The sequence below is a fragment of the Equus przewalskii genome, chromosome 31, assembly GCF_037783145.1.
Source record: "Equus przewalskii isolate Varuska chromosome 31, EquPr2, whole genome shotgun sequence".
Classification (NCBI taxonomy): domain Eukaryota; kingdom Metazoa; phylum Chordata; class Mammalia; order Perissodactyla; family Equidae; genus Equus; species Equus przewalskii.
In genome coordinates, this window is record NC_091861.1 from 8,046,726 (window position 1) to 8,065,999 (window position 19,274).

At 36.3% G+C, this 19,274-nt stretch overlaps 1 protein-coding gene across 19 annotated transcripts in view; it reads left to right on the top strand.

Annotated features, from left to right (window-relative positions):
• ENAH (ENAH actin regulator) overlaps positions 1–19,274 on the top strand; it is a 144,056-nt gene that overhangs the window by 87,290 nt on the left and 37,492 nt on the right. For 15 of the 19 annotated variants that reach the window (XM_070602483.1, XM_070602479.1, XM_070602464.1 and 12 more), the window contains one exon: positions 16,154–16,238. In XM_070602483.1, coding sequence (XP_070458584.1) covers positions 16,154–16,238 — 85 coding nt within the window. Of the gene's footprint in view, positions 1–11,261; positions 11,319–16,153; positions 16,239–19,274 lie in introns of all 19 variants that reach the window. The other 4 variants (XM_070602465.1, XM_070602469.1, XM_070602474.1 and 1 more) reach the window with 1 other exon arrangement.

Sequence of the window (19,274 nt, forward strand, 5' to 3'; positions counted from 1 at the left end):
GGCTGGGCATTTAAAAGTGGGGATTTGTCTAATTCCCATCATCATCATCTGTCAATGAAAGGGAAAATGGAGGTCTGGTGGTCTTTTTTTGTGCTTAATCTCTGAACACTGCCCGGTGATTAGATTTGTAACCATCATCTGTCCAGCAGCAGCAGTAACCAGTGTTGCTGTTTCTATCTCTGCTTCCTAAAAATTCAGGTTCTTCTGGTTTCTAGTTACTTGGTACATTTGTGGCTTCTCTGTGTGTGATTTTTCACAATTGTGTTACAATATAGGAATTATCATATATTCGAATATCATGTGAGTGATATATTCACGTAATATGTGAATTCTTATTTATAATAAAATAACTTTAAAATGTTTACTTCTGTGGGTTTTAAGTTCCTGATCTCTAGCTGTGTGGGAAAGCAGCTTTAGCTGGACGCAGCTCCGGTGTGATACTCCGTTTTTCATGAGCATGGCTTTAGTCTTAACGTTGTGGGACTTAGGATATCTTGTCCTGCTCCAAAGTGGGAATGATTAAGTGGCTAAAAGAGGCAGATAGGATTTTTGTGATAAATCTGCATTTTATAACCTTAGAGAAAGCTGTTTTAGCCTGGAGTTTGCTGTCAGACAGACGCTGTGTTCTGTCTGCCTCTTGTTCCTGTTCTCTGCTTCTCTGGCAGGTGGCCGTCTTAGAGTGTGTTGTCTGGTGCGCATCTGTCTGTGACTTCAGTTCTCTTCAGGCTTATTTTACAGTAAAGCTTGGAATTTAATTAATGGTGCTGTACGATCCCAGGAAGGATGTCATCTACTGTTATTTGCATGTTTTCCTGCATGAGAATAGTAATTTGAATACAGTTACTTTACTTGTGTTCCTGAATTTAATCCTGCGTGAGAATAGTAATTTGAATACAGTTACTTTACTTGTGTTCCTGAATTTTAATCATACTTGTTGCCCACAAATTGGAGAAGCATTTTCCCACAATAACTCGGATACTTTTTTTGTAGGATTTTTTTCATCTTTAAACAAGGATGCAGGGGAGAGGGAGAAGCTTGAATAGAGCAGATTCTATCTTGTGGTCTATTGATGATAAGAAATGGATTGCAGGAACCCCTTCTGTTCTGGTGAGCAATCACAGCACATGGTGGTGACCAGACCTGCACCTCAGTGTTGACAGCTTACTTCTGGGCGTGCTTTCATCGGTCTGTCATGTGGTGGTGTCTCATTGGGGTGTCCATGTTTTTATTCAGCAAACAGTGTGTGCACGTTGGTGCAATGCCTCTGAGTTAAGGTTGGGTATTCCTGCTTTTATGATCTAGGCAAGGTAGAAGAATTCTTAATCAGTCTTTTGAAGATGGTGTTAAATAGTGGTACCTTTGAAATCAGTATTTTATATAAAGAATTTTGTAACATTGTTTCATTAATCCATAAAACATTCTAAGAGGTAAATGATCTCATAATCTAAAAGAAGACAAGCCACGGTGAACGGAATTATTTGTACGCCTAATAAGGGACTGTGTTACATGCTATGAGAGAAACAAAAATGCATAATTCAAAATTATTGACCTTAGGGGCGTGTTAATTGTGTAGAGAGGATAAGACATGGTCAGAAATATCAGCAAGGCAGTATAAGTACCATGAATGGTACAGAGTGGTAATTAGGAAGTAGCATAAATAAATATGGCACGCTACTCATGTAAAGATGCCAAAAGCAATTTTTATAAGGTAGACCTGCTATTTCTATGGGTTTTTGCAATTTCTGAGATGATTCATACCAGAAAACAAATGACTTCTGTTTTCTGGAAATTTGCAGGGATATTTATTAAGGAGTTTTCTTTGCAAATACTGTCCTCATCTTTACTGTGGTAATACTATGATAAATACAAAGGATTACTTTTCTCATTCAGATTTAGAGTCACTGGTTCTCATGGACTTAAAATTTTCTTTAAGCATTAGAGTTATACATTCCCAATTTTAAGATATTGACTGGATTAGTGACATTAATTCTGGGAAAATGAGTCTCGTCTGTTCTGCAGATAATACTTGGGATCGACCTTACATTAATAGGAGATAGGGTGGATTTTTGCATACCTACTGTTCTGTGTACCAAAGAATCTTGCAGTGGCTTCCCAGTGCTCTTAGAATAACGTGTAGGCTCCTTAACCTGACTCTCGATTCCTTCATGAGCTGGCCCCCTCTGACTCTGCATTAAGCAAGCACACTCTGCTGCAGCCAGATCCTTGTACTTTCTGTGCCTTCTTTCACCACTATTGGACTTATTTTTTTCAAAATGATTTAAACTGTTAATTTCTGAACTGTATGAATAAATTTGGCAGAACCTAAGTTAGTGACAATGCTAATATAGTGACACCTCTAACAGATTTTATCTGCATATAGAGATCAAATTATTCAAAGTGTCTCTTTCTCTTTCTGCCAAAAGACATTACATCTATTTTTTAGTGTAGCCTACAGTCTGATTAATCTGGATTAAGATACAATATATAAACAGCTCTCAAGTATATTTAATGCAATAATAGTAATTTATGGTATTTACATGAATAGATGTTTAAGTCTCTAGAATTTTGTTCTTAGGAAGTTTCAAAGGGATACTATTGTTTTGGGAAATCAGCTTGAATTATATCTTCTCTCTCTTAAGAGGTACTTTTGCCTCAGTTTGGATAGTAACAGTTTTATTTTCAAGTATCACATCCCAGACAAGAACTAGGATTTCAGGATTCTGTGATATTTCCACATTCTCAATTAGCCCACCAATTATTTCTCTGCCAAAATCTACCCTTTCATCTTTAAGGTGTGAACTTGGACAGGTGTTATTTAAATCTTCCCACCAGTGTTTCTTCCATTTCATCTTCCTGTGAATAGTGATGATATGGTCCCCGTGGCTGGCTTGTAGTCTTGACTCGCTCAAAAACAAGTTCAGCATAAGACTGTTGCCAGAGGAGTTGCAGCCAGATTGCCTTTCTAAAGAACACCCCTGGTTTCTAAAGTCCCCTCCCTTTATCGTGGCTCTTGTACTGCCTTGTGATGGTTCTTGGTCATGAAGCTTGGGGAAGGAACTTGTCTTCACCTGAATTTCTTCACTCTGGGAAGTGGCTAAGAACCAGCCCTCTTCCTTGCTTTTTAAAGAGGTAATTTTTTCCTGGAAGCTTGTGGGATCCCAACCTTACAGTCCATTAAAAACTCCAGATATGGATTTTCTGGGGTTTTCTTTACATTATACTGAATTAGACTTTGAAGGGGGGACTTCCCCATCCACATAAATGTTGTTTTTTAGTTAAAGACAATTTTATTTCCCTGACTTTTGTTTAAATATTTCTGGTCTAGTATATTTCTCCTCCTTTATTATAAAATTATGTACAGATTCATTCATTCTCATAGTTGTTCTCTGCCGTGTGCATTACTTAGATGGATTGGTGTGTATAGAGGTACTTAGACTACAGCTAGCACATAGCATACCTCCGACAAATTCTATTTAAGTTGCATCAGTTCTGTAAAAAAAACAATGTAGTTAAGCAAATTTGTCAATTACTGTGTGCCCAGCACTGTTCTGGTTGCTGGTAATAGGAAGGTGAATATGGCACAGATGCCGCCTTTGAGCATCTTGAAGTCTAGTGAGGCAGACAGCTGACTCTCAGTAGGTAATGTAAAGTAATAATTCGTCAGTCACACAGTATGTTGGAAAGATCTTGGGCTCTACCAGTTGGTGCTGGGGTTTTATAATGTGCTTGCTTCTGGACTCTTGCCGATACTGAAGGGTTTTTCCCCCCTCCCTCTGTTTTGTTTTGTTTTTGAATAACAATGACTTGCTGTTGCTTTTATAGCTTATTTTCAGAGGGTATGAATAGTAAAAGACTAAGGTTTAACACGGAAAATGTCTAATGAAGAAAATAGAATAATATAAGCCTTTCTAGATTGAACTTAAATACTAAAAATATCATTTAAAATATGGTAATAGGTATTTTATGCACAGTTTTCCTGAAAAAGAAGTACTTTATTGAGTAACATATTAAGTCTTAAGAGTGGGAACATGAGACTCCTAATATAAAGTTTCCTTAATTTTTACAAGTTTGGCAACATAAATGATGGCTTTTTTCATTTTCTTTGTTTGCCTTAATGTACTGATGTTTCGTCTGAACCACATGCCATCATGTTTGAATTGGCATACCAGAATTTATGGCCTGCTATTTATGAGACAATATATTTTTTAGAGAGTAGTGAAATAAAGATACATATTCTTACTGATATAATTATATTTCACAGACTGAAGTTAATGATTTTTAGTTTATAAACAAGTTTATTTTAATGTCCTTGCTGACAGCCCACACCAATAACTTTACTTGTACTGAATTCTGTTTAATAAACTCCATGTGAGGTAAATAAACCCAGTTTATTTAATTTTTTATGTATTCAACAAAACGGTTCTTTCAATAAAATTTTACATATTTTTGAATTTCAGAAAGTAAGTTTGGACATCTTTGTCATTTAGATATTAGTTGTCCTGCACTGTTTTGGAGATAAGTTGCTTCCTGGTTTCAGTGATGAAGTATCATGAATTATTGTGCAGACAAAAGAAGAAGGGCCAGTGCAGTGGAGATCCCTGGAGAAGGCGACAGTCCTGGTTTGCCATGAACCATCCTGGATGGATGTGTGTTCAGAGTCAGGACCTAAGAAGCACCTTTGGTTTTAGATTCCTCCAGAAAAACAACCTGACGGCAGAGGAACTGCCGTGTGCCTTCCCAGACCAGCTCCGGTGTTTGGAAAGGGCGTCTGGGTCCCAGCCCTCGGTCCCCCCAGCCACTTGGGGTCACATTGGTGTTAGTAATCGAGTCACATCCTTCATTGTTTACATCCAATTCTCTTGTCAGAAACTAGAACCCGTTAGAGCTCCACCCGACTAAAGAGCTGTTTTGGGGAATAGAACTCTAATTTCCAGCACTGCATTTTGTTTTTCAAGTGAAAATAAGGTTTTTTTTCCTTGACTAAAAAGTCGTGTGCTTATTATAAAAATTGAAGCAGTACAGAACAGCATAAGGAAGAAAGTAATACCTAAAGTCCCACCACGCAGAGGTAATCACCTTCAATATTTTCCGTGATGGAAAAGGGGTAGGCATTGAGATATTTTTCTACTTTGTGTTGAAAAATAATAAACAATTCTGAGATGAAGAACACAGGCAGAACATGGCACTTTTCTTTCCGTCACGGCTTTATTGAGCTTTACTTGACATATCATAGTTTACTCATTTAAAGTGTACAATTCAGCGGTTTTTAGTATATTCACAAGGTTGTGCAGCTATCACCACGGTCAATTTTAGAACATTTTCATCACACCGAAAAGAAAGCATGCACCTTCAAACCATGGTCACCATCCCCACACCTCGCCCACCCCAGGTCCTCCATACCTCCCCGCTCCTGGCAACCGCTAACCTGCTTTCTGTCTCCAGGGATTTGCCTACTCTGGACAGTTCATGTAAATGGACTCATGCAGTTGATGCTCTTGTGACTGGTTTCTTTTGCTTAGTGTAACATTTTCAAGGTTCATACAGCTTATAGCATGTATCATACGTGGCAATTTGAAAAGTAAAGCATAATAGAAAGCATCTATTCTTATATGTAGGTGTGCTTTCTAAGTTTCAACAATTGACTTTCTTGTTTTAACAATTGATTCTCTTGTTTTAAAGTTGTATGAGTATGGTGTACAGTGAAAAAAATGACTAAAATCAACATTTTTTAGATAAAGAGATTAAAAGCAAAGCAAAAAGCCTTCCTCAGATTCTTTAGTTCAAAAAAAAGTGAGCATTTAAAAACCTGGTAGATTGTGTAAAGCAGAACTGTGTAGTAATTTTTATGCCAAACTCAACATAAATAGAATGAATACTTGACCAAATTTGTGAAATCTCTGAAGTTTATTCTTTTAGTCCCCAGGCTCAGTTTTATTGCCCAGAATTGTCCTGCCTTCATTTTTTTCCACACCCAAGTGCATTAGCTTAGAAACTTCATACTTTTTTGGTTCTCTTAATTCTTTTTCTCCTACAGAAATATGAAATAACAGATATGGTCTTTGAAAGTCTCTGTATTATATTTTTAGAATGAAAATACTATTCTTGATTAAGAGAGTTTCAGGTCTTTACATGTGGATGAGGGAGTGAAATTGCATGAGTTTCCTAAACATGATCTGAGGCACCCTCATGTCCTTGAATGCAGGCCCCCTCCTGCACATGAGCCTTGCCCATAGAATTGGATGCCTTGATCATTTTCTCTCCAAACTTTAAGTTTTTAGGCTGTTGCAGAGCTATTTTCTCTTGGTCTCCCACTTTCTTTCTTGTCTGGTATGTTTGGACCACTTTGCCCAGTTTTAACATTGCATTAAAACTTTTCTCAAGTCTTTAGACAGATTCTTGATATTTCTTAGAAAATTTGATACTATCTAATTTCATATTTGTGCTTATTATCTCCTTTCAAATTTTTTGAAATCACTAATAGGAAAAAATATAAAAGTAGAGAATAAGAATTCCCAGTGAAGGAGGGAGAAATAATTACCTTGGTTGTCTGGGGGCTAATAGCAAGTTGAGTGTTGACCACCAGAAAGTTCTAATTAGTAAAAAAATAAGCATCCCAGTTGACCAAGAAAAGAGTATCATGGGCAGAAGGCATGTGCATGTGCATATAAATAGCATGTGTGAAAAATTCGAAGACCAGTGTACCTGGAGCATAGAGAGTGACAAAGTATGAATTGGATGAGATAGGCACATTGCAGGAGAAAGCGCTGGATTTTAATATTTACCTTAGGAGCAGTGGGAAGCAATTGAAGAGATTTTCCTAAGGGAGATGATTTGCTTTGGTTTAGTTACTAAAGTATCATTGGCTGCTAGTGGGAAGGGGGGAGGTACCAAGATGAGAATGGGCAGCTTAATTAGATGATGCTATTGTAGGAGCCTAGGCTGGTAGTCTCTTAATTTTTGAACTTATCTCCTAATATGTGTGCCTTTATAGTTTATGTATTTCCCTTGGTAAATTATAGGCCCCTCAACTTCTGGTTGACTCTTGACATTTCTTTTGCTAGAAGCAGAGCCATCCATTCCACAACTGAAATAAATGGTTTACAGAATAGATGCTGGACCGAGGAGCATATTGAGACTATTGTCAGTCAAGCCTAGTAAATTACCAGCAGTTTATCGGCTGTTAGCCGTCATTTTCATATTTGCTTAGAACGGAATAAAATGCATTTGAGGCCATAAGTTGGGAGAGAATTAAAGAAACAGGGGGGTGGGGGAACCCAATCATGTGTATAGTTTTGCCTAAGATTCAATAAAACAAAAAAGAGAGGGAGAGGGTTCTATATGATGGTGTTTTTTCATATGTGGCTATGGATGCTCCATTTCCTGAGCTGTATAAGGATTTTCTTTTATTAAGAACGACTTCTATTTTAAAACAAAATTTGAAGTTCTTTTGAAAATATTTTCAAATACTAGTTTAAAGATGCCGTCCCTTTGAATAAAATTTACTATTTGTAAATCTCATGTCTCCTGGCACAGTGCACTGGGTACCTGTTTTTTCCCCCCAGCTTTATTGAGGTATAATTGACAAGTAAAATTAGGAGATATTTAAGGTGTGCATTGTGGTCATTTGCTATGTGTATACATTGTAAAGGGACTTCTCTCTTTAAGTTAATTAGCATATCTGTCACCTCACCTCACATATTCAGCTTTTTTTTGGGTAAGAATATTTAAGTTCTGCTCTCAGCAAATTTCACCTAGCTTTACGTTAGATCCTCAGACCTTATTCATCTTACTGCTGGAAGTCTGTACCCTTTTACCAGCCCCTCCCTGTTTCTGCCACCCCCAGCCCCTGGGAACCACTTTTCTACTCTGTTTCTATGGGTTTGACTTTTTTAGACTCCTCATACAAGTGATACCATGCAGTCCTTGTCTTTCTCTGTCTGGCTTATTTCACTTAGCCTAATGCCCTCAAGGTCTGTCCATGCTGTCACAAACAGTGGGATTTCCTTCTTTCTCATGGCTGAATATTATTCCATTGTGTATATATAAACTGCGTCTTCCTTATCCATTCATCTTAGATTGTTTACGTATCTTGACCATTGTGAATAATGCTGCAGTGAACGTGGGAGTGCAGATTATTCTTTGAGATCCAATTTTCACTTCCTTTGGATATAGTTCCGGAAGTGGTCTTGCTGGGTCGTATGGTAGCTCTATTCTTAACATTCTGAGGAACCTCCATACTGTTTTCCCTAGCGGCTACACCGATTTACATTTCCATGGTGCCTGTTGCTTTGAATGCAGGCAGCCATGGCACTGCAGGGTCTCCCTCCGTTCTGTTCCGGATACCTTAGAACAACACGCACACATTTGCTTTCGTGCCTTCATGTAATGTTTGTAGTAGATCTTTGCAGTCTTGGGGGTAATACCTGGGGGCCCATTGGTGGTCAGAGTGTGAACCCTGCTAATTTGGATGCTGATGCTGTGCTCACTCAACAGACCAGCTTTCCAGAGTGCCAATCAATTCAAAACCAACTTTAAGCAAGCATCTCGTTTAATCCTCAGAAAAAATGCTGAGATAGGTAATATCCCCATTACAAATTGCCTTGGGGTTAACGGCTAATCGTGGAAACTTCTAATGTTAAAACATAGGAATGCTAAGGGTCTGCTATAGTAATTATATGTAGAAATGAAATATTGTAATGCTGATCAAATCTAAACAGCCTGGCATTTTCTGCTGCTCACATCTCACCCAGGGTTTCTACATTTCCCTGCTCGTCCAAAAAAAACACCTAATGGTAGGGAATGTTAAAAGGCAGGGGGAAAGCCTGTGGGACAGCTGTTTTACAAACCACGTTAGAGATAAATGAACAACCATGACAAGATTGTTGTAAGGTCAGCATAGCTGATAAACTTGGCCATTTTTCTTCTCTGTAAGTCTGATATAGATGCTAAATTTTGCCTTTTTTTGATACGTGAACCTCCTCAGTTCATGCTTTCCTTTATGGCCCATCCTAATTTCTGTCAACCCAAAGCCTATTTTAATATGGCTAACTTAAAAGAGAAATGGCCTTTCATAGGCAAAATGTAAGATAGATGGAATATGACGCTAGTCCTAAAACTGATTATGCTGTAATCATCGTATTACTGAATTTACTCCATCTGGCCAATGACTGTTCTTTCCCATATTCACCCCTTCTTCCTTGACTGAGTGAAGAAAGAGTTAATAGCATCATATTAAGCAGGAAGTGCTGTTAGCCTTATGCATATGATGGATGAATAATTTAGTATCTTCAGGAAATGCAAACTGCAGTAGAATTCAAGCAACCTTATCAGAATTTAGATCAGTATTTTACGTGATGTTATGAAGTAAAAGTCTAGAAAGAGGAAATGCTTAAAGATACCAAGAGCAAGAATGTTGCATAATAGTTTAAACTGTGGCGAGATTGGGAGGTTTTGGTTGAAAACGTTTGTCTTACGCAATAATAACGGTTTACCTGCATTCTGACAATTGTCAGATGGCTTCTTGCCAAAATGATTGGTAATGGAATGTGGCAGTTTCTTTGCTGTCAGAGACGAGATAATTTCTCGGGTTTTTCTTGTAAGTTTTTATATTTTTCTTATTTGTTTCCCCTGTAAATATGAATTAAAGGAACTGAAAGGTAAAGCCTGAAAAGTAGGCATGTTTATTTAATAAAGGCTTTATAGAAGTAGTCATTGACAAACATCGGTAAGACAGATTTTTTTTTTGTTTAAACTTAAAATATACTTACTGAAAGTTTTCTAAACTGTTTATCTCCTTTGCAATGATCTAATTAGCTTGGTAGACAGTTTATATGTATGCCTGTGGTGTTTTTTATGTCATTACTGCAAATATTGTGCATGCGACTTTAAAAATAATAGATTGAGTGGTTAGCAGTACTTAGCAAAGGTGACATTTATCAGTCTTATCTATTCTGTTTGTGTTTAAAATATCTGCTGTATGTAATATTTTTAAAGCAAAGTTTAAACTTAAATGGGATATATTAAATCTAATTTCTAAATGTGATAAGAAATTTTCTTGATTATTTAAGACATTACCATTTTTAGATGTGCATTCTTTAAATATAAATTGGTTTGGTTCTGATTCTCTGCCAACTTTTTTAGTTAGCATAGACTGTGTTTTTAAAGAATCAGTTTTAGGGGAAATTCCAAATATTGTCTTGTTTGCCTTTATGTAGTCTTTCTTAAGTCAGTATATTTTTAACCTGTTCATTGTTTCTTGCTTAATACCCATTGGAAAAAGAAAATCTTTCCCATGCTGAAAAGAAGGTCTTGAGGATTTTATAGAAAATTATTGCTGTGAAGTTTTGAATGTCACTAATATACTACTAAAATTTTTTAAAATTTTGTTTCTTCCACCTTGATTTTGAGCGTCAGCTTGATTTTATATAAGCCCTTCCCCCTTTTCGTAAATTATCCCCTCCTTCTCATTGAGTTTTTCCTCTTAAAGAGAATTTACTTCATTAATACTTAAGGTAAATTTTGATGTAGATAACTTAAATATTAAATGGCTATTTTATGTGGCCACACATTTTTAATAAGATATTTCGTCAAATATGTACACATATATACGTATTGAGCAAAAAAGGAAGAATAAAATGTGGCTTGGTAAAACAATGATTAGTTTTGATGTTTTTCAAAGTGCAAAGCAAATGAAAATATTCGTATTTTACATCAATCAATATAAAACACTTTAATTGCTGTAGGCTGTTTAAAATGGCTTTGGGTCATTTTCAGCTAGTAGAAATGAGCTCATCTCATGTTTAGTTGACCTTAAGCATTTCCCCTAAAGTTTTCTCAGCCGCAAATGTTCCTTTCTGAGCAATTCTAAAAGAGGGTAGTTATCCTGAAATTAACACTAATGGCCGTAGATCTTGACTTCCTATACCTCAGCTCCATTTACTTTTTAAAATATAATTGTAAAACAGAAATCGATTGCACTCTCTGATTCTGTAACTCAGGAAATAGTTAAGCTATAAGTGCATCATTTGATCTGTGGCTTATTATAGGGTTTTTCCACAAATACGATGACACATAAATTTTTTTAAAGCTCATGTTAAAGAGGATACGTTTTTATTAAATTACAGAGCTTCCAGAACGAGGATCTAGATAGGACGTATGTCTAAATACATTTTGAACCTTTCAAAGCACCTGTTAGTTTATGTGCGTTCTTCAGATGGCCCCGCTGTCCTTTGACGTTTCTAACACCAAGGTGTCTGTTGCAGCCCAGAGCAAGGTTACTGCTACCCAGGACAGCACTAATTTGCGATGTATTTTCTGTGGTAAGCAACATTACGTTTACATTACTTTTTCAAGCTGTGGTACATACTACTTGCACATTTCCATGACTTTTGTTTCCTGAGGCCATGGTCTGGTTCGTGGTTTGGGGTATATGGCCAGCTGCTGTCTTATGTTGTGATATTTGTTGTGGTTCATGTAGGTGGTTTGGTCAGCTTTCGAGTTGGCTTCTTAGGATTTAGTTAATAGTAGGATCTTAAAAAAACTAAGTCTTGCCTGCTTCTTCCAACACGAATGAGGGGTTTTTGTTTGTTCGTTCGTTTTTGTTTTCAACTATTTTGTTTGAAAGCAATCTTTTAATTTAGCGTTTAAGTAAAACAATTATATCCATCTTTATACTATGATTTGGGGATGTCAATGTGCCTTATTGGAAGGGAGCTTTTACTTCACTTGAATGAATTTCTAGGTGTGCCTGTTGTGAGGCAGATGTAAGCTGTTCCTTCTTTCATGGTCTGATTTCCGACCGACAGCCTCCTTTAGTCAGTAGCTCAGATATGTGTGGCTTAAGAGTGAATCCAGGCTGATGTAATGTTTTCTTTCACACTCATGTACACGTGTGCACATATATATATTGTTTGCAGGGAGAAACCAGATATGTCACTTAGCCACCCCAAATTACAGTTAATCAGATACATCATATCCTTGTTCTTGAACAGGGATGTTTCTGTATGTTTGTACACACACACACAAACAGACGCACACACGCAGACACTCTTGTCTGAATTCTTCTTATCCTCCTTTGATTCTAAAACTTTGTTTTGAAAACCCAAGTTGAAAAAGTGACTTTTAAATCTTAGATTTTTTTTGACTCATATATGCCTTTCTGACTCCTGTATACCTTGGCTGACCAGCTTGTTTTATGAGAGAGAAAATTATAAAATGACGTACTGCTAAAAGTTTATATAAACAGTTCAGCTGTGTTATATGTACTTTATCCACGTGACTCAGAGTTTTTGACTTGATTCTTCAGTTGTACTGATACTGTTTCTTTACCTCCAAAGAAAATTATTTTAAAACATATGTGCTTGCTGGTTTAGGCAAAGAAGCATGTGTTAAAAATTTCCAAAAGTGAAAATTCTAATGTATTTCTCAATCACCGAAGCTTACATCTTACGATGGCCCCAGGTGACACAGTTAGAGCTGCCAGCCTATTGTACCGCTCTTTGCAGACCCCCTCTCCGTCCCAGATTCCAGTTATTCAGTGCAGATTAGGTGTCTCATCAGTAACTTTTGTGTCTGATTTTTCTGCCTCCTCCTGGGGGATCTCCAGGCCATCTTGTGAACTAGTCACGAGTCATTATTCATATTTGTTTTATGAGGACTCTCTTTAGTTCATTTTGAAAACCTACTTGATGTTCTATACTTGGCTACTTATACATTGAGTTCCACGTGCAGAATAAGAGACTCAGTTTACCCAATTGCAGAGAAAAGATTGGTTTGGCCTTCATCATGTGTTAATATGCAGATCTCTCCCCATTACTTACTACTACCTTTAATTGATTTAACTGTGTACAAATAATACCACATTACTAAGGTTAAACTTGATTGTATTGTGTATATTAACACCTATTTGTCTTTTTAGTCCTGTGTTTTTAAATAGTCTGTGGCTAAGTGTGGAATTTGTGGAAATTAAAATGTGGCAGTTAAGTGAAATAAGCTTTAGCCAAAGCTCAATATTGAAGTCAAGACTGAAATGCCATTCATTCCTGGTTGAGAGATACTCTATTCTGATTTCCGTCATTTATAAGACACCATGTCAGTGACATGGACACGTTTTCTCTGTTAGAAACAGTAATTCACGTACTTTGCTATATGAATTCTAGCCAGGACAAATTAAGATCAACCATTGTCTTTGGCTGTGGTAATAAAACAGAGAAAACTAGTCCTCAAATAGCTACTGTTCTTTATGATAATATAGTCGGAACAAAGCAGCTTCCCTTGTTTCTTCTCTTTTTTTCCAAAAGAGAACTGTTAACCACCATATGATGCTCATAAAATATTGTCATTTGCCCACTGGTTAGGAAAGTACCTTTTTTGCATTCTACGAGAACACAGATACTCACCTAGGAATATGGCCTATGTGGAGTAAGTAATAGTTATATTCCAGACAATACAGTGGCAGCTGACAGCCTTGCCTAATCTCAGTTGCTGCTTCATGTTGTATGTGATGCCTTCAGTATAATTTACCAATTGTATAACCCAGAAGAATGTTTGACGAGAAGGAAAAATGTAATTGTGTACCTGAAGTTTATAATTTACCTAGAATTCTTTTATTTGATGCTTACAGCATATTTATATTATTTTTTAAATGCACATGAATTTCAATGTGCTCGTTATTGTGACTTGACAATATTGATGAAGAGATGAACAAAACAGCCAGATTAAATATAGACGTGAGAAAATGCCAAGGGAAAGGCTTCTCCTCTCTTGCCTGCCATTTAAGAAATGTCTATGGAAAGACAAACAGGCCATTATCACAAAGAACCATGTAGAAAAGAATTTTAAGAGCTGTTCTTGGATCAAAATTCTCCCCACTTTAAAAAGCCCTTCCTTGAAGTTTTTCTATGCTTCTCAGCTGCATGAATAAAATGTAGTAAATTATTTTTATAATTAATGATATCAGCCAGAAAATATTGCCCATATTTTTAAAACAAGTTTTCTAAGTAAACTTTAACTTAAAATCCAAAATAGTTTCTGTAAAGTGCTAAGATACTTTTTTCTCATTCAGATTTTTTTGAGTTACATCCAACTTTTGTTAGTTTTTTTTTTAAAAAACCTCTTTAATAAAATCAATAGGATTGAGTTGAAATTTTGACATCTTTTTCTTGAATTTGTATATTTGAGTTAAAACTTACATTGGTCGATGTTAATTGGTGAATTCTGTTAACATGGTTGAGCTATAATGCCTGCCCTCGGTGTCGGTAGTGTGATTGCATTGTTCTTTGAGATGGATGGCAGGCAAGTCTAACCTGCTCACATCCAGCTGTTTAATTATTTGAGCAGCATGAGGTTTTCACTTAAATACACAAACATTATTTTAAGAAATAGTTAAACCATAATGGTCTTGTAAGTTGTCCATGCTAAATGCTCACATTTAGTATTTTTGGATAAACATACCTTTGGATACATAAAATACTTCACCCAAATACTTTATATTTTCTCAAATTTACCCTCTCACCTTGTCTGTCCCCCTCCTTCTGCCAGAAGACATATCTTTTCTCTGTAAAGTATTAAGCGTATGGCTTAATATGACAGTCTGTTTTGCATCATTGTGTTAATTTCTGGAAGAAGGAAAGCCTACCAGTCTGTTGACTAGACAAGTTATAGATTTTCATTTATGCAAACATTCAAGTGCATATTTAATTTTAATTTAAAAAGCTTTTTGATTTTGTTGTTGTTGTTGGTGTTACTGATTACATGGCATTAATATATTTTTATATTTCCTTTATGTGGTTCTCAAAATAGCAGTCTTTTAGGAAATCTAATGAGCTATATCACTGCATTTGTCATCTCATTTGTCTTTAGAGGACAAATTACATGATTGATTTAAAAACGTGTAAAGAGATGAGGAAAAAAATTAGTAGGTAAGTTCAGACCAGATTATTTATTTTTCTGCACTTGGGATATGCTAGTACTGTATTACATTCTAATGAACCGTATCCTACTAGTTGTGAAGACTGCTCCACTAGTATAAAATAGATACTTTGCGCTCTTAACTCATAGATTACAAGAATTTGCTGTAGTGCACAGAGCATTTATTTATTCACTGATTTTTATACTAGTGGTCTACAAAACACTTTCAGAATATCCGCTAGGGGCATTTGCTGGCACACTAGGATTCACAAATACGGACAGCATCATTACTCATATATTTCTCTCCAAGAGTGGAAGATAACTACCATTTCTTTATTCTCTTATTTACTGCATTAGATTTCAAGATTGTTCTATTGTAAGCCTAGGCATTGTACATTAGGTCTAGTATTTATTTATCTCATTTTATGATACATTTAATTTTTATATCCAGTGACATTAAAATGTCCCATAATTTAGTGGCATTCTTCATAAGATGCTAAAAATGGATCTGCATTGTACTTGATATGTGGGAATGGATGGTCATTAGTTTCTCATGACAGAATCATGTTGTTGGTTTGAATGTAGGGTTTTTTTTTTTAACCCCAAATGAAAAGTTATTAAGATTACCTCTGTTCCATTAAAAATTCAGATACGTAGGTTAATTATATATGGAAGTTTAGCAAATGTTTGTTTTCACCAGTGCTGGAAATGCCAGGCCGTTAAATAAGAATGGCAGCTTAAATTGGGCAAATTTGATAAATGCATTAGCAATCGTCAGTCTAGTAATAAGGTTCTCATGCTCTCTCTCTCCTGTTTTTCATTTCCAGTGTTCTATTTAGGTGAGTTTGAATTCTGATTTTTCATTTGAGTTCTCCCTCTCCACTCCATGAATAAGCCCCCCAAAGAGAATGTCTCATTGTCGTAGAAAATGTCGAGCTTAGGTGCCTATTCAAATGCTCATTGAACACTTGTTTGACTCAAGCTCTTCATATATAAATGTTTATTTTTCCTTTATTGTTGACGTTTTCCATTTGTTTCAAGTAAGCCTTCTGGAGATGATGATAATATTATGTTGCAGTCTTTCATTTGCTCTGTGTTATGTAAAGCTTCTATTTTATTTTGCTAAACAAAAAGAAGGAACATTTGTAAATATGTGATGGTTTTATGTTACTCTCATGATTTTATCTCCTCTGTCCAGCTAAATATAAAGATAATGTTCATCTATAATGTTTTCCTCCCTTTTTAGGGCCAACATTGCCTAGACAAAATTCACAACTGCCTGCCCAGGTTCAAAATGGCCCATCACAAGAAGAATTGGAAATTCAAAGAAGGTAAATTCACAAGTTGTCGTTGGCACTTTTTCTTTTACTCAAGACCAAACTGGGAACACCCTAATATTGAAAGTAGGTTATGTCTTGGCAAACATTTAAAAGTCAGAACTCTTACTGTTATATTATTAAGTTTTGGAATCACTGTTAATAAGAGAGCAGATTCTTGTTATGTTGGACAAGAGATGTTATGAAATTTCATATCTGCTTTTTGGGTAAAAATTGTACTAGTGTAGGTTTAACGTATTTTAAATACGCTCAACAGCATACAAACTGTCTTTACACTTCAAGGAGCCTTATTTTTATGGTAGTTATAAATTAATCTTGGATCATTATGGCTTTCACGTGACTAATTTAACTAGAAAGCTGAAATGGTCTTGGCTTTTCTATAAAGCATTGATCTTGGGATCTCACCGTGGGGTTTAGTAATGGAATACAGAATCATTCTCTTACGACTAAACTGCTGGATGAATGTGATCAGTAACATTATCTTCATTATTTCAGTGCAGTTTAGAAATAACATTTGAAATTATAATGCAGCCTCATTTAGGGGTAGTGTTTTCTGAATTAGCATATAATCTCTGAATTATAAGCTACTTTGTAACAATAGTTTTATAAAATTCAGGTTAAATTCAGGTAATTAAAATTGAGGTAGTTAAACCAGGTGTCCCATTTTAAACAAATGAAAACTTTTTGGGAGATGTTGATATTGCATTTTATCACTAGTAGATTACCCCTGCTTTGTTCTGGAGAATTCGTAACTATTATATAGATGGACGTTTCCAGTTGAGAAGCATTTGCTCCATGGCAAGCCAGCATTTCATCTTGTGACCTCTGATTTGGATCTGACGTTTGAAACAGTCTTCATATTCTCTGTGTTGTCTTAATATTTGTGTCATATTCCCCTGATGGACGGTCAAAGGGATCTCTTGCTATGGTTCCGTGTCGGCTGCTTTGGTGTCTAACTACTTAGCTCTTGAGGAAGGTCCTCTGGGAATCTCCCAAAATGAATTTTGTTTTTGCCATAGGCTATGTTTTCAGTAGATCGCTCTGGAAATAGCCTCCAAATTTGGTGAAAATCTGTCCAATTCTTTTGAGTGATGCTGTAACGGAAATAAATAAAATTAAGTTTCTGTGGAAATAGGAAAGCGTAGAAGATACAATTTCAGTTCCATGTGGAGAGTTTTAAACATACCCAAATAATTCCAAGAGTTAGAAATTATAATGATATTGTTGTCATACATAGAAAAACAGAGAAGTAATTAGTAAAAAATGATCATATATTATTGAGAGTGACACATCTTTAGAAAACTAGGAGGAACCAGGAGAGAACCCAGAACATAATAGATAATCTCTGGTAATACAGAATGGACAAGCAGGTATTTCCTGAGACGGTTGCTGGAGGTCAGGACAATACAGGATAGAAACAGACCGTCGGAGGTACTCCTGGCTTGTTAAGGGTCCCCGATGGCTGATCCACTGCACAGAGGGTTGTCAAGGACTTGCAGCTTGCAATTTTGGTGTAAGAGAGTATTGAGTGAATTTTTAGTAATTGTTATAAAAACTCCAAGCCTCACATATATGCTTTCTCCTATCAAAGTGCTCCCCTGTCAGTGCCCATCTGAACTTGAGGTTTTCCTGTTTGGATCTAAGTAGATACATAAGGGTTTGACAATTGACACTGTTGTTTATATTACTTATTTGTTTAGTTGAAGACTTGAACTCAGTCATTTTGAAGACTGAAATACAAGTTTCTGAAAAAGTGGTATGAATTTTTCAGTTATTTTCTTTCCGTAGCCATGCACAGACTCTTGTCGTGTTGATAAACCTTCCACGAGACAGCAATCAATTTCTTTCTCTTTCAGTATTAGTTTCATCTCCGTTTCTCTCTTTCCTCTCCTCCCATTTCCTCTTTAGTCTTGTGAAATCTGCTTTGCGTCTCCACAAGTCTGCTGGACACGTGGTTTCCCCTGTTGACTGGCTTCTGGTTTAAATGTCTCCTCTTAGTCCACGTCTGCCGCTTTTCTGTCTTCCTTTTGATGCTGTAGAGTCTCTTCTCTTTTGCTGACTCTTCTCTCTTTCTATCCTTTTCTGTACCTCTTCTTTTTCCTATATAGGGCCTTGCACTTAGCGATCTTTTTTCCTTTCTGTACGCAGTATGCTTTTTGACAAATTGATGATTTGGTTGGATGTTATTGTTTTCTCTTAACTTTTATGCTGGTGGCTTCCATATCCACAGTTCCCGCTGTGATCATCCACTACGGAGATCCAGACCCATATTTCCAGCTAAATGGAGTGTTGTGGATCCTTTAAGAATTTGGTGAGAGCAGTAGACTACTGCCCTCTTCCCCCTGACCCCCAGGTCCTTCAGATATGTGTGTGATGGTGCACATGTGCACGCACTTCAATGAAGAAACGTGTACCATTTCTGAGGGTCACAGAGCCCATACATTCCGACACTGGATCTTCAATGAGAATTCCTCTTGTAGAGCTCATCCATTTTGATGTCCTACTGACACCTCAATTTTAACTCTTTATGATTTTATTCTTAATGTATGTTCCTTCTTCTCTTTAACATTCCTCCCAAATTTTCAGCTTATAAAGTCTGTAATTATCTTCATTCACAATCTCTCTTCAGGTATACTTTATTATTTCTTTCTCTAAAAGCCTCTTAGATTTCCTCTTCTGACAGTCTCATTATTCCCTTATGTACTGCCATGGTTTTTAGTCAATTTTTCTTTTTTTAACCTCGATCCCTTTTGGTTATTTCTACTTTATTACTGCCCGATTCATTTTTCTTAAACAAAGAAAATCTTAAACACTACAGGAGGGCCAAAAATGGGTGAAGGTCCTCTGCTACACGGTTGTGCCCCTCCCGCATAGGAATCCCCAGAATTAATCACTTTTAACCATTTCTCCTTTCAGTACTTCTAATGACTTCCTCCACTAAATAATATGTTTATGTTTCTATTTCTTGGTTAATCAAGTTGTAGCTAGTAGCTATTGACTCTCCACTGTGAAAAATGGTGCATTCTTCGC